At 41.1% G+C, this 15203-nt stretch overlaps 2 protein-coding genes across 2 annotated transcripts; one reads left to right on the top strand and one right to left on the bottom strand.

The window, feature by feature from the left end:
- The first annotated feature begins 8 nt into the window (after positions 1 to 8).
- Positions 9 to 4078, top strand: LOC124009321 (UMP-CMP kinase). Its single transcript, XM_046320987.1, has 6 exons — positions 9 to 263; positions 2021 to 2167; positions 2544 to 2696; positions 2885 to 2961; positions 3538 to 3634; positions 3882 to 4078. The coding sequence occupies exons 1-6, from the start codon at positions 120 to 122 to the stop codon at positions 3921 to 3923; spliced, it is 660 nt and encodes a 219-aa protein (XP_046176943.1). The 5' UTR covers positions 9 to 119; the 3' UTR covers positions 3924 to 4078.
- A 4241-nt stretch (positions 4079 to 8319) lies between these two features.
- LOC124009602 (B-cell lymphoma 6 protein-like) lies at positions 8320 to 14737 on the bottom strand. Its single transcript, XM_046321543.1, has 8 exons — positions 14690 to 14737; positions 11898 to 12069; positions 11552 to 11773; positions 10363 to 11360; positions 10093 to 10251; positions 9757 to 9887; positions 9260 to 9397; positions 8320 to 8987 (listed from the first exon to the last, which is right to left on the bottom strand). The coding sequence occupies exons 2-8, from the start codon at positions 12056 to 12058 to the stop codon at positions 8844 to 8846; spliced, it is 1953 nt and encodes a 650-aa protein (XP_046177499.1). The 5' UTR covers positions 12059 to 12069; positions 14690 to 14737; the 3' UTR covers positions 8320 to 8843.
- Positions 14738 to 15203: the final 466 nt, after the last annotated feature.

The raw sequence follows: 15203 nt of genomic DNA, 5'->3' as shown, positions 1-15203 counted from the left end.
CGTCAAACGCGGAAGTGGTGTTGCTTTGGCGGACTTCCCACTGACACGCATCAACCGGGCATTAGATCTGTTCTTCATCGAACCGGGTTCACTTAGTGTATTGTTTGGTTTGTCGGTTTATGATTTTCCATTTACTGAGTAGGTTATCAGCGAAGGTGCCGAGCGTTGTGTACAGGGCCGCATTGATCATGAAGCCGCAGGTTGTGTTCGTGTTGGGAGGGCCTGGGGCGGGGAAAGGGACCCAGTGTGCCAGAATCGTTGAGGTAAGATGGCGAGAAAAGAACAATGAAAAGGACAAAGATCATTTGACAGGGCATTGAATTGTGTTGGGGGGGAAACACTAACAGATATGAGGGGTTTGTGCTCACTTTTGTTGGCTTCTGTCCACGCGAGACCAGCTAAATGGATCAACTTCCCTTTCTTGTCCTCAATGTCATCTACTTGTTATGTTAGCTAGCATAGCTATGCAAGACTACACTAGCTAGCCAGTCATGTGAGAAATTAATACATTATATTTCAATCAGTCAACCTTTCAACAAGCAAACTATCTGAAGATGTTTCCTGAATATCAGAAGGGTGTACTACAAAGCAGAACCAATGTGTTAGCTAGCAAACATTGATAAACATCCAGAAATGTTTTTTTTTGTTATTGGTTGTTGAGTATATTAGACCATGCCCATTTCTAGTTTTTCTTAAAAATGAACTCTTTCAGAATATTTAGTATTTAGTATATATTTAGTACATTTTATCTGGAAAACTAATTGATCCTGCTTGGTAGTATACCCCTCAGGAGTCAGTGGGCTATGACTCACCAAGTGACAGAAGAGGCCTACTCCTTTTAGTCCAAAGACCTATTATGTCCAGAGGCGAATTGCCTCTGGCAGCCAAATACTCCATTTAAATGTGCTTCTCAATTGCAGTACATAGATACATAAAGCCCTCTACTTAGATATGACATCAAAAATAATTTCCCAGAGATAGAATGTACACTTTTTTAATAAGCGGTTTTAACAGTTGCAGCTGACACTTATTTTTCAGTTACAACGTTTTTGTGGGCGTCCTTCTTCCGTTACACACAGGTGTGCGGCGCCCGCAGAAAGCTCATTAGCAACTGTAGTCGCCTCGGTCTTCCGTGGGAGACGTGTTTACTTTTTAGACCGAGCATTTTGGCATCGTCGGGGCGCTGTCCTCAGCCGGCAGACAGGTTCGTGAATGGACGGTATATACCGTCTCGGAATGGGCTAGCTCTATGTTCGTTGTGAAAGGCTTCTAGCTACATACACAGAGTAACCTATGCACTGCTCTTGATGTCACACCCATGTGTAGTCTACATCTGTTTTGCAATTCACATTATGTAAAGTTCAGTTTATCTGCAATGCACCTACTCCAAACCTCCAGCCAATGCCCTTGAACAAGTATTCTTGAGAAATGAAGGCTGACGTGTATCTGAGTCCGGGTGGGGTTTTAGTCAAAAGATAAACTGCTATTCAGCTGTCTGACTGTTAACCCACTACATTGTAGCTCCCCATGGGCTTTCTTCTGTTTCCTGCATTTGCAAATGACTTTGTTTAGACCTATATTCAAACAGAGCTGGGCCACTTGTGTTTGCGCAAGCATCCTGTTCCAGCATGACGAAACCACACGCGTTCTTAAGCCAGCCACCCACTTATAAAGCCTGTCTTCATACAGCGAAATATAAAAATCCCTCCCCTTGCTTTCAGTGTCAATGGAGCACAGCAGCGTAATTTTAGAACAATAACCCACGATGCCTATGACAATGTTATTTTCTGTGTATTCTCTACTTAATTCATTGTTACTATTGGACTCCTTTTTATGAATGACATTAGTCCCAGACAATTGAATTCTCATATCCGATTGATTCCTATGGAAAGTAACATACTTTGTTAGTACAGAAACATACCTGTTCTGTACTATTGTCCCACGTAAGCGGTTGGATCAGTGATTATTTTCAGAGTGTGTTGTTTTAGTAAAATCTAGCATTAATTTGCGTTTTTCACAGAACTACAGTTACACTCACCTGTCTGCCGGAGACCTGCTGAGGGCCGAGCGAAGCCGAGAGGGGTCAGAGTTCGGACAGCTCATTGACAGTTACATCAAGGATGGCAAGATCGTCCCTGTCGAGATCACCATTAACTTACTCAGGAAGGTATGCACCAACTCCAGGTACCTATGGCTACAAGGTTTGTGTTGGCTGTTGACGTACAGTAAGTTAGGAATCAGAATTACTATTCGCTTAGCAAACATGGGGTAGAGCGTAGTAGCACTATGCAGTCATTGTGGTCTGAGTAAGTCTTTCTCCCCCCTCCTCTTACTGAAATAGTTTCTCTCATTGCTCCATGGGCTGAATTAATCCATACTCTAAAGAAATAGTTCAACTCAAAATATTTTTGATGTCCGATCTACAGGAAGGTCTACAGCTGGTGTGTAATAAAGACTCACCGTGTTTTAGACATAAAAAACAGTCTGCCTTTGATTTGGGGCGGAATGTCCCTTTTTTAACGGTCACTTTCCTTTGTCCTCAGGCCATGGAGGAAACCATGGAGACGGACGAGAAGAAGTTCCGCTTCCTCATCGACGGCTTCCCCAGAAATGAAGACAACCTCCAGGGGTGGACCACTGTCATGGAAGGGAAGGCTAACGTCAAATTTGTGCTTTTCTTCGACTGTACTAGTGAGGTAATAAAACGCCTTGGGGGGGGGGGGGGGGGGATCTCCCAAGAGGAAGGGGAGGGGATGAAATGGAAGGGGAAGACATACCACAGATATAAGCCACATTTGTGTTAATCCTACTGTTAATGTCTTTATTGCTTAGCTGACAGTGTACTGTTTTATGCTGAGAGCTCTGTGTTTTTGCTTGTCTACAGGTCTGTATCGACCGATGTCTAGAAAGAGGGAAGAGCAGCGGACGCACCGATGACAACCGAGCGAGCCTGGAGAAAAGGTAGCGCCCAAACACTAAGGCTTTCAATGATCACTGACCATTGACCTCTTTCATATGAACTGGAAGACACCGCTCTTGTTCATAAAAAAAAAAAGGGTACTTACATTTCCTGGTTTCTAAAATGTTTGCCTGATTTCAGTTCATACGACACATAAGCGAAGTGTAGAGAATCATTGTACCATCTAAACCGCTGTGAAATATATTTTTAGTCACCAGTTTAGTCTGCAGTTGTAAGGTGTGATACAAAACTGAAAGTAATAAGACGTTAAAACAATTTACAGATGGGAAGCATAGAAATATTGCATATACAACAGATCTACCATTCATCAGACTATTTCAATGAGTGTGACAGATCTATAACGTGTATTTCTGTATGAAATCAGTTGGGTTGTACACTAAACGACATAATGGACCTTTTAATAATTAACTTTCTAGTGAAAAAAACATTGCTTTTGAGATTGCGATTTTTGTTTTTAGCTTGGCTGTATATACGTCATTGTGACCCCATTTTGGGTCTCTTCTGAGTCCTGGGTGCTGGTCAGGCATGTTTCTGAGCTTCCATTTCCTCCCCTGAAGGATCCAGACATACCTGCAGTCGACACGGCCTATCATCTCACTGTATGAGAAACAGGGCAAGGTGCGCACCGTGGATGCCTCGTGCGGTGTGGACGAGGTAAGCAAAAGAGTTTACAGCCATTGAAGGCACACAAGATGGCCAGTTGGAACACACTCATTAGTGCAAAGTTATTCACTCTTAACTTATATTTTAGTTTTGTGTTAATTCCCTCTGTCTGGGTTTTCTTTCCCTATTGGTTTTCTCTCTGTTCCCCTGCACCCTCCGGCAATCACACACTTGTCAAAAAACACAATGTCTCTCTTGTTTTCTCTAATGCATCTCTTTCTCTCCCTCTCCGTTTCAGGTTTTTGACAACGTCAAAGCCATCCTGGACAAAGAGGGTTGAAATCCCCGCCAACTGCCAACTGCCAACAACTGTAACATTCACAGTTACGTTTCGTTTGTCTTTGTATCAACTGCAGCAACACTATACTCAGTTTACATGTCCATTCAAATTACTTTTTACATAAAAATAAAAAAATATTTTTTTTTGTCAGTGCCGAGCTGCTCTTCCAAGGGTGTAATTGAATGTGTGTGTAAGAGTGAATAAGATGGGTAGTAAGATGCTCTACTGACCAACCGCACTGGGTTTCACTACGGTAGTTGTACACCAACTGACAAGCCTGTCATTGTAGTCGAGTGGCTTTGTATAGGGACAAGACTTATAGAATTGCTCTTAGCTTGGCGAGGCACTTATTTTTGTTGTCAAGCAGAGGCATATACAGTACTGTATGTTAAATTAATGTTGTTGTTTTTTTGTGATAAAATCTGCGTAAACACCATTGTTAGCCGTTCCCTAAGCGAAAACGTGCATTTTCACCGACCAAGCACTTCTATGGACTAAATCAGAGCTCTCCAACCCTGTTCCTGGAGAGCTACCATCCTGTCCATTTTCACTCCAACCCCAGTTATAACTAACCTTATTCAGTTTATTAACCAGCTAATTAGATCAGGGTTGCACCCAGGGGGGGGCAGGACTGAGTTGGGAACCTTGTTTTAGATTAGGGTTGGACTGAAACTACAGGACGGTAGAGCTCGAGGAACAGGTACTCAGAGATGAACATTGTCTTATGACCTTCCCCTGTGTACTAATAAAATATAGAAAGCACCAGTCTCATGTTGGAAGAAATATGAACAGCAGTCCTATAGGACCACAGGGAATCAAGTCACAGCAGCCGTGATTGCAGTATTACAAATTTGTGGATTAAACTGGCATGGCAACGATAGTTGTTACTGCACATACGGTGTGGGACCAATTTTGAACTTAAACTTGTTAAATCAAGTTTAAACTTGGGACTATCTGCAAGTTTGTGTCACTGCACATGAAAGAGTATTTGGTGTTCTCCCGAATGCTGAAATACGGACAAGTTTTGTCGCCCCATGTAGTGTGGCTGAAAATGTGAAGTCCAATGCTTACCTTGTTCTCCAACAAGGACATGGCTGTGTTATGTATGTGTCATTACAAAAGTGCACAAAGATCAGCTCCCGACAGTTAAGTTTCTGTTGTGTGTTATTTGTTAAATCTTTGATTATGCGACAAAGGATGAAGGACCAGTTTTGTCGAATCGGAGTATGTTGCCATGTAAAGTGGGAGAAAACGTCAAATAGAAACAAACCAAATATACCCCCCCTCTGTGTCTGTCTGTGCTTTATTTCCTTTGACAGGTGAATACTTATAGAGCCACTCAAAACAGGTAATTCCAGCATTCACAGAAGGTCACACTAATTTCAAGGGAACAGTCAACCTAAGAATCTAGACTTCCGACAGGTGAAAATTTACGGAGCCAGACAAACTCACCAGTAGTTCCAGTCAGACAGGTCACGCTGTTTCAAGGGTGTCTCTCAACTGTTTTCTGACGGGTCCCTGAGACTAATGTGGCTAGTTCTACAGAGCTCAATATAATTGTTCCTCACTGAGATTTTGATATCTTTTGAACTATTTTATAATCTCTTCATTTTGTGCCTACCACAAGCCTTGTACTAACGGTTGTTGTTGGTATAACTAGTTTGCCGTATCGGACCAAACTCCTTCGACGTTGTTTACATTACATTTATTTGATTTCATCCAAGCTTTCTGTCAGCTACCATGATCACAAATGTGCTTATATAATATATGCCATTTAGGAAGTTTTAGCTAAACTCCTGGTGTGTTATTGCTCAATTCAAGGGTGAGTGGTTATAGCCAGTTATAGTTATTTTTTATTTTTTTTACTGAGAATGCAATTGTGTTATTTAAGTGTACAAACAGCCATCATAGTAAGTATTATGTAACAATGTACAGCTCCACTGCAACACTACCTAACCATGTAACCACAATGGAAATACTGATGGGTACAGATAGGAATCACTTCCATGTCAGTCAACCCAATAAGCCAGCAGAGGGCAGACTGACATCACCAGTGGTTCACTTGTTGAGAAATGTCACGTCGCCATTTTGACTTTATTTGTTATTCGAGTTTTTCATGTCAATTTCTCAATTTAAACGGGCAATCGGCAGTTGCTACAGAACATCCGTTTTTTTGACTTAGTGCTATGTACCCATTGTTTCTTGAAGAATATAACTTAGAAATGCCTCATAAGCTTAGTTTAATAGCCGTACCCTATCAGAACCCAAAATACAAGCTTGTTTTTCTCCAATGTTTCTGAACAAAGTAAATGTAAAACAAAGACTAGAGCCTCGACAACAAAATGTGTTGTCTGTCTATGACCAATGAGGTCAATGACATTCAATATTGTTACACAATCATAAGTCAACTATAATGCCAAACTGTACCTGTTTCCTTTCACTACCTGTGTCATTCCACGAATAGAGTGCCTTTTGGGCAGTGTCATTTTGTGAAAAATAACCATTTATTCACCTAATTTTGACATTCTGTCATTAACTTCATTCCACTTAATAACAACTTAATATTAAACATGCTTTCCCATCTCAAAAGGTTCAATTAAGAAAAACTCAAATTAAAGTTAAATCAGCCATAAATTCCCTTGTAACAGGGGGAACGGAAGCTTGTGTGCAACAGGTATGGACAATTGAATGCAAGCTTCACTAAACATTTCTAGCCTACTTATCTATGGGTAACAGGGTTGACGTGTTATGCTCGGCACACTCAGTTTTCCACCACAAAACAGACAATTGCCAAAATTAGAATTAGCACTCTTAATTTGACACTCATTTGACTCTTAGATGTTCAATGTTTCTTTTGGGAAGGAGAAAAAAAAAAGCTTTTTTTTTCACCTTACAGAGTTGACCTTAAACTTGATTGACACATGTAAATTAATCACTAATCACATTTAAATAAATACAAATCTTCAGAATCTTTCCCAATGCAACAAAATAACTTTTCAATGATAAACTTGGGTTGCCAAAAATTGATTTTCTGTGAATGCACATTATTTAGTTTAATGAAATACACTGTGTAATAGAGATTTTAAAAGGTGAATTTAACGAGAAACCGAGAGGCTTGTATAGGAAGTCACATCAGTGGCTACAGAAACAGTGTCGCCAAAACATTATCAGTGTGCCCTTTGCTCAGTCTGGCATCAAACTTGAACCATAACAGTCAACACTGGCAGACATTTGATACTGGCAGAAGAAACAGGTCAAAGGTAGAATATCAGTACAAACAAAAGAAACTACTTAAATATGGTTCTTAAACATACATGGTTAACCCGTTTCCCTTCCCCCTGGGTAATACATCGGTCTGCGTCTCCCCACACATACTATCAAGTTTATCACATATCAATCCAGATCATGATAGGATGTGATATTTCCGAGACGTTCTTATTTGCATCGTCACATTGACAAATGATACCAAAAGACGCACTCGTGTTTTCATAACACATTCCTTTATTTCTATGTCACATAAAGCTCTGCAGTTTACAAAGACAAATGTTGATAACGGTCCTGAGGACTTGTAGCTTGAGAGCTGGCGCATTTACAGCTTGTTGGCCTGAGACAAAAAGCAGACAAAACAAATATGGTAGAAAGTGCTGACGTAGGACTTTGCGGTAATGAACTGAATAGACAAAAAAAAAAAAACTTAGTGTAAGGCACCTTAAATACATTGCATATGTACCCGTGTCGGATAATATATTATTTTGACCAAATGACAGACGCAATAACAAACTTTCACTAGGTAGAAAGACAAAAGCGGCTGGTACCTTAGTAATTACAGACATATACTCTGCCAGCAGAGGGTAATCTGGATAGATATTACATAATTATATATATATAATTATATATATAAAATATAATATATATATAATATTATATATATATATATTTTATATTATATATAATATACATAATATATATATATATTTTATATTATATATAAAATATATATATATATTTATATATATATATATGTATATTATATATTATATATAATATATATATTTTATATATTATATATATATATTATATATATAATATATATATTTTATATATATATATATTTTATATATATATATATATATATATATAAATATATATATATATATAATATATATATATATAAAATATATATATATATAAAAAATATATATATAAAATATATATATATATATATATAATATATAAAATATATATATTATATATAATATATAATATACATATATAATATATAAAATATATATATATATTTTATATTATATATATATATATTTAATATATATAATATATATATATATATTTTATATATATATATTTTATATATTATATATATATATATGTATTCACAATATACAAGATATAAGAAACTACAAAGAACTGGATAATAAATTAGCTTATCTTCAGCTGAACATGCCCCAATATACTTTATCTATAATATAATTGTACCCCATGTAACAGTGTTTCTCATTCTCTAACAGTTGTGAGTGTCTTCTAAAAGAACACTGTCCTTCAATTGAAAACATTCAGCAAAAAAGTAGTACACGATATAAGAATTCATATTCCAAAACTATAATTTTCTAAATGTACATTCCATCAGTACGTACCGGACTTCTATACAAACATAATGTAGAATGTCTATGAATTATACAATATGGTTCTATGTTCACATTTGGAGGGAAGCCATCTGCCATTTGCCAACAAACACAACAATCTCTGACAGTGTGGTACTAAGACGTACAGAGACGTACAGAGACGTACAGAGACGTACAGAGACGTACAGAGACGTACAGAGACGTACAGAGACGCTATGATGTGTTACTACAACCGTAAGACGGTTGTTTGCCAATCAAACTCCATCTTCCCAGTGTCCATTTAGCAGGCCTTGGCCAAGCCAACGAGCATGTCCGTGTTCGCCCGGCGGTACTGAGCCTTGGTGTTGGTGACCGCGCCGTGCTTCTGCCGGAGATGCAGCCTCAACTGGCTCTTGTGGCGAAAGTGGAGGTCACATTTTTCGCACTGAGGAAGAAAAGAATTGAACTAAATGAGTCACTAATTCAATCAAACTGTCTGTCAACGGGTTCATTCATGCATTCAATGAAGGGTTAGCGGGAGGACAGAGGCTATAGCCGATATTCATTTAAGCTGATGCCCTGGCTTGTATATAGCGATACTCTGCTTATGCTATTGATAGACAGTCACAGGAAGCCAGGAAGGGATTGAGGAAGTGGACCAGTCCCATTTTAGCCGATACACACTGGGTCAAGTGAACGGAAAGACAAGGTGTTTACATGGTAGGGCTTTTCTCCTGTGTGGATGCGCAAGTGGCTCTTGAGGGTCTGAAGATGGCGGAAGTGTGTCCCACAGATCTCACAGGGATACGGCTTCTCCCCCGTATGTATCAGCACGTGGGCGCGGAGGTGCGCGACCTAGGAAGAAAATCCATAAGATACTTTAGATTTGTCGGAGATAAAGGGGGCTCTGCGTGGTCCTGTGTAGCTCAGTTGGTAGAGCATGGCGCTTGTAATGCCAGGGTAGTGGGTTCGATCCCCGGGACCACCCATACGTAGAATGTATGCACGCATGACTGTAAGTCGCTTTGGATAAAAGCGTCTGCTAAATGGCATATATTATATTATTATATTATATTATTATTATATTATATTATATTATATTATATATTATAAGTAAATATAAAATAATACATGAATTATATTACAATAACACATACAGTTTTGGACATAGCTGTCCTTCATGAGTGAATCACAGTTCATAGCGGTTTCCTCACCTGTATGAAGCGAGAGCCACATGTTTCACACTTGTATGGCTTTTCTCCTGAGTGGATTCGGGTGTGGGTCTTGAGGTTGGCCGGCCGGTTGAACTGAGCACCGCAGATGTTACAGCGGTACGGTTTCTCGCCTGGATTGCAAGAAGTATAAAAAATAAAAAAACATGAAACACTGATACCATTCCAGGACCTTGTATGTGTGCTTGAGCACACAACACATTAGGAACGACTCTTTCCATAACAGACTGACCAGGTGAATCCTGGTGCGTCGCACAGAGATGCACAAATACGATAAACCCTTGAAAATGGGCGAATCTCTCCTTTAAGATGTCTTACCGGTGTGGACAGTCTTGTGGCTGGCGAGGTTCCCTTTGTAACGGAAGGCAGCCTGGCACCGGTCACACTTGTATGGCTTGTCAGCATGGGCCTGGAGCATGTGGCCTTTCAGGGAGTCCGCTTCCGCAAACTTTGAGTTGCAGAAGTTGCAACCATTCTCTACAACAGAAACATTGAGATTTAGTCAATGAAAAGTAGAACAGCATGAATGTAAATGTACTGCGTCAATGTTTATAGCACTGTCCCCACTAATTGAAGTACAGTACTCACCACCGCTTGAGTCGGAGTACTCAGAGTGCAGCTCATTGTCCTCCCCGCTGTAGGTGCCAGGGGAGCGGGGACACACCATCAGGTGCTGAGGGGCATCTGTACCACAGGAGGAGCATCTCAGTTGGTTAATGTTGTGATGGCTGGCCTGTGGGACAAGGATCTCTTCTCCGTGCACATTGACCATCTCTGCAGCCTGCAGCTCCTTCATCGGTCCCTCTGATCCACTAGTCCTGTTAGAGCCCTGAGGAGTGGTGCAGTCCCCAGCCTCAGCGCTCCCTCCCTGGGCCTCATCATCGTCCTTCTCCCTGGAGGTCTGGTTCATCACGATGAACTTGTACTTCTTCCAGTTGCGGGCCTTGGGCTCCTGGGAGCAGCCAGAGGGCTGGGTCGCATTCCTGCTGCAGCCGCTGGACTCGGTGGGGGAGTTGGGCTGGCAGTCAGAGCGGAGGGGGCTCTGCGGGCTGCAGATCACACCTTTGCTGCAGCCTGGGGACAGGCTGAGGGAGTCTGGCTGGGGGGGCTGGATGCTGTCCTCCTCCATGGGGGAGGCCCCTCTGTGTTTAGGTCCCTGGAGCCCCATAAAGGGCCCCGACCGGCGGCTGGAGCAGGGGAGGGGGCGGAGGATCGTAACGGAGGAGGATGAGGACTGGGATGAAAGAGGGTGGTGGACGATGGTGGTGGCCTCTGTGCGATTCGCGGGAGAGAAGAGCTTCTGAGAGATGGAATCCCCTTTGTGGAGGTCACTGAAATTGAGGGTGTCTGGCAGCTTTCCGATGGGCATTGGGATGTGTTTTCCGTGGACGTGGTGGGAGCTACCCGAGGCATTGATACCAGTGAATACACTGGGGCAGTAGCTCCTCCGGTCTCTGAGGGGAGACATGGATGTGTGGCTGGGGCTGGTCGCCAACCCATCCAGAGCCCTGAAAGCAGAGAGGTCCTGAGAGAGACGCATCGGGCTAGTCAGTACCTCATCTCTCTGCAGAGTCACAGACTGCTCTCTAAAAGGACCAGGAAAGAAGGAGAAACACCCATTTAGTTCCAAACAGATACTATTCAGATGTGAATAAGTAAAAAAATAAAAATAATAGGGCCTGGAATATTCACAGACCCGACCAGGAAATGTTCCAGGCACTAGGAGGCTACCAACCAAGTATAAATGGACGAGGAATTATGTAAATGTCGTTTGTACCTGGACTTGATGAACCTGCGGCAGGTGTCCACCACATGTTCCATCTGGAGGTATGACGCAGTGTTCATGGTAACCAAAACCAGGCTGTCCTTCAGGGTCAGGGTGGAGGTGTACATGAAGTCCAGCAGGATGGCAAAACCATCAGGGTCCACCGTGGGGTCCAGGCTGATGGCACTCAGGTTACTCTTCAGGGGGTCGGTGAATATGGAGTAAAAGAGCCCACTGTAAAACGGGAAAAAATGTGAAAATCGCATGTTAGGATTGTGCCCTTTTCTCTCACAATGGAAGTCGCATAGCACAAGAAGGACGGTTGGCCGAAAAACACGTAGTTGGGCCTTGAACGTACCTGCAGGCCACGAGGACTGCCCTGTGAGCGCAGAAGCGCTGACCGTCAATCTGGATTGTGACATCCGTCAGGATATTTCTGCTGCGGAGGCGGTTGAAGTTGAGCAGAACATCACCAGCATGGCGGGTGAATTGAATGCAGCCATCTGCCAATGAGGCCATGATGTTAGAATCTGGAGAAACATGGAAAAATACAGTATTGATAAAGGACCATCCGTCAAGCTCAGACTGTGAGAGTTGCTGATTAACGTAAACATAAAGTATGCAAAGCTGCTCTAGTCATATATTTGTCATATGTTATACGCTACACGACCAAAAGTATTTGGACAGCTGCTCGTAGAACATCTCTTTCCAAAATCATGGGCATTAATATGAAGTTTGTCCCCCCCTTTCCTCTAGATGTTGCAACATTGCTGCGGGGACTTGCTTCCACAGTCACAAGAGTATTAGTGAGGTCGGGCGATTAGGCCTGGCTTGCACAGGGGCATTGTCATTCTGAAACAGGAAAGGGCCTTCCCCAAATTGTTGCTACAAAGTTGGAAGCAGAGAATCGTCTAGAATGTAATTGTATGCTGTAGCATTAATATTTCCCTTCACTGGAACTAAGGGGCCTAGCCCGAAACATGAAAAACATCCCCAGACCATTATTCCTCCTCCACCACACTTTGCAGTTGGCACTATGCATTGGGGCAGGTAGCATTCTCCTGGCATCCGCCAAACCCAGCCTGATGGACTGCCAAGTGGTGAAGCGTGATTCATCCACTGCTCCAGAGTCCACCACTCCAGCTGACACTTGGCATTGCACATGGTGATCTTAGGTTTGTGTGCGACTGCTCGGCCATGGAAGCCCATTTCATGAAGCTTCCGAGTGCTACGCTTCCTTTCTGTGAGCTTGTGTGAACTACGACTTCACGGCTGAGCCGTTGTTGCTCCTAGAAATTTCCACTTCACAATAACAGCTCTTACAGTTGACCAGGGCAGCTCTAGCAGGGCAGAAACTTGACAAACTGACTTGTTTTTAAGGTGGCATCCAATGACGGTGCCACGTTGAAAGTCACTGAGCTCTTCAGTAAGGCCATTCTACTGGCAATGTTTGTCTATAGAGATTGCATAGCGGTGTGCTCGATTTTATACATCTGTTAGCAACTGGAGTGGCTGAAATAGCAGAATCCACTAATTGAAAGGGGTGTCCACATACTTCTGTATATATAGTGTATATGAGGACATACTGTAGCATCATAATCCTATTACCATTGTAATCCTATTACCATTGAACTTGGTGTAGGCGGCACCATTTCAATGTCCAACGAAGTCAAAAGCATTGCTGGAAATGGGACCACGTCTGAGGGAGGCTACAGATCTAAAATACTATGTCAACTATAGCTAACTCCGAGGCATTGGACTCATGTTAATGACATAAAGATAGTGACAAGCCATGACTGTTGTGGAAAAGTAGACTTCATACAGGCTACAGTAAACAAGTTAGGCCATTTGCTGGTACCCAAATATTACATATTGCTATTAGACTTACCATAGATATGATTAACCCTTACAATAAACGTACAAATAAAGTATTTGTACATTTAGGAATTATGACCTTTATTTCACTGCAAATATTTTACTATACATTACTTAAGAAACACAATAATAAAATACACATTTAAACCCCGTTTCCTATTTGCTTTTGACCTATAGCCAAGCCCATAAATGCTGACGGCTCACGCGTGGAACATGTTTCGCATTTAGTACATTCCGTTTTGGGGTGCGCACAGATTAGGTTGCTTCTAAATACGCTTCCTGTTCTCTTCGATAGGTCTGTACGCGGAAAGCCAGCCTGTTTAACATATGACATTTAACACGGCTTATACCCAATTTATTTTAACTAGAAAAATAAACGAGAAAAATTGGAATAATAGGTTGTGGGATTTTTAGGAGTTTCAAATGCATGTACCCACAGGACTACACATTGCACAGAGGCTCCCACTGTAAATGTAGTACAAAACGAGTAGGCAGTTATTGATAATAACGGTCCATTAAAACAAATCAAGAATGTAGAACTACATCAAAATATTGTTTGTTTTGTCTCAACATTGAACGAAAAAGTATTCGACAGATCCTTAGTAGATATCTACCAGCGAAGTTAAACCAACATCAAGAGAGAGAAAAGTACAGTGCTCAAAGCTCAAATGTAGTACGCAGTGATCTAACAAGACAGACTCGCCCTGTTGCGCGAATTTTCTTGCTCTTAAGTTTACTGATATTTAACGACTATTAAAGATGCACTTTTTGATCATATCAAATTCATTTTATCTGGATTTTTTGTTGTTGTTGATAAATCAAAAACATTCTGACTACATAAACCCAAAAGTAATATTTATGTACAGTAGGATAGGCTATAAAGGAATTGCACTTTCGCCCTAATATATTATCTCTCGATAATATCTAGATATTCGATTTAACCAACATGCTAAAAAGTAAGCATAATGTGGCAATACAGTTTCCCAATGACAGAATGGACCAGGAACTTCCGACTGAATATCTGGCAAGCATGCTGCTTGAGCAGAGGAGATCCTAGACGATTTGACCATTAATCAAGTATAAACATCAGCAAGAAGTCTAGCAACTGCAGCCTAAGAGACCCTACTGTTCCCAAAACGAAAGAAAACATAAAACCATCATAAGAATTTAAGTATTTCAAGTGTATCAATAGAGGTCAATGAGCCACAACGAATGTCTACCACTACAAGCAACTTCTATCGTTATACTGTAAAATAATGAGGGGAAAAAATTCACCTTATAAAACTTTCCTGGAAACTTCGTGCATCACCAGTTCTGAGAATCAAGTTCTAAGAAACTCAAGGGTTTAATTCTCGGAATTCTACCAGTGGGCCATACCATTTCCAAATCAGTGGGGAGGGTACATGGTGTTGTGTGTGTCTTTTTTATCGTCATTACAAGACATATATTTGGATATTCTATTTAGACCGTAAATTAGAGACGATATACTATTGATTAAGTTTAAAAAATAAACGGTGACATGGATTTTTAACTATGACAACTATTTCATTCTTGCTCTATTATACCTCTTTAGTGTAACTGTCCACATACAAGGTCACCTGACCATTCTATATAGACCTCGAAGAAAACGAGCTCGTTCACGAGGATGGACACGAGCAAGGTTTTGCGTAAAGAGATTTGATCTATAAATCAGGCGATAGGTAGGTGGGTTGCCTGTCATTAGATGCTTTGTTTTATTTTATTTTATGCGCAACCCTACCATTACTACTATTTGTTGCCGAACATGTTC

Source organism: Oncorhynchus gorbuscha, linkage group LG22 (assembly GCF_021184085.1).
Source record: "Oncorhynchus gorbuscha isolate QuinsamMale2020 ecotype Even-year linkage group LG22, OgorEven_v1.0, whole genome shotgun sequence".
Classification (NCBI taxonomy): domain Eukaryota; kingdom Metazoa; phylum Chordata; class Actinopteri; order Salmoniformes; family Salmonidae; genus Oncorhynchus; species Oncorhynchus gorbuscha.
Note: the sequence above shows the minus strand (reverse complement) of the source record. Positions and strands in the feature narration are given on the sequence as shown.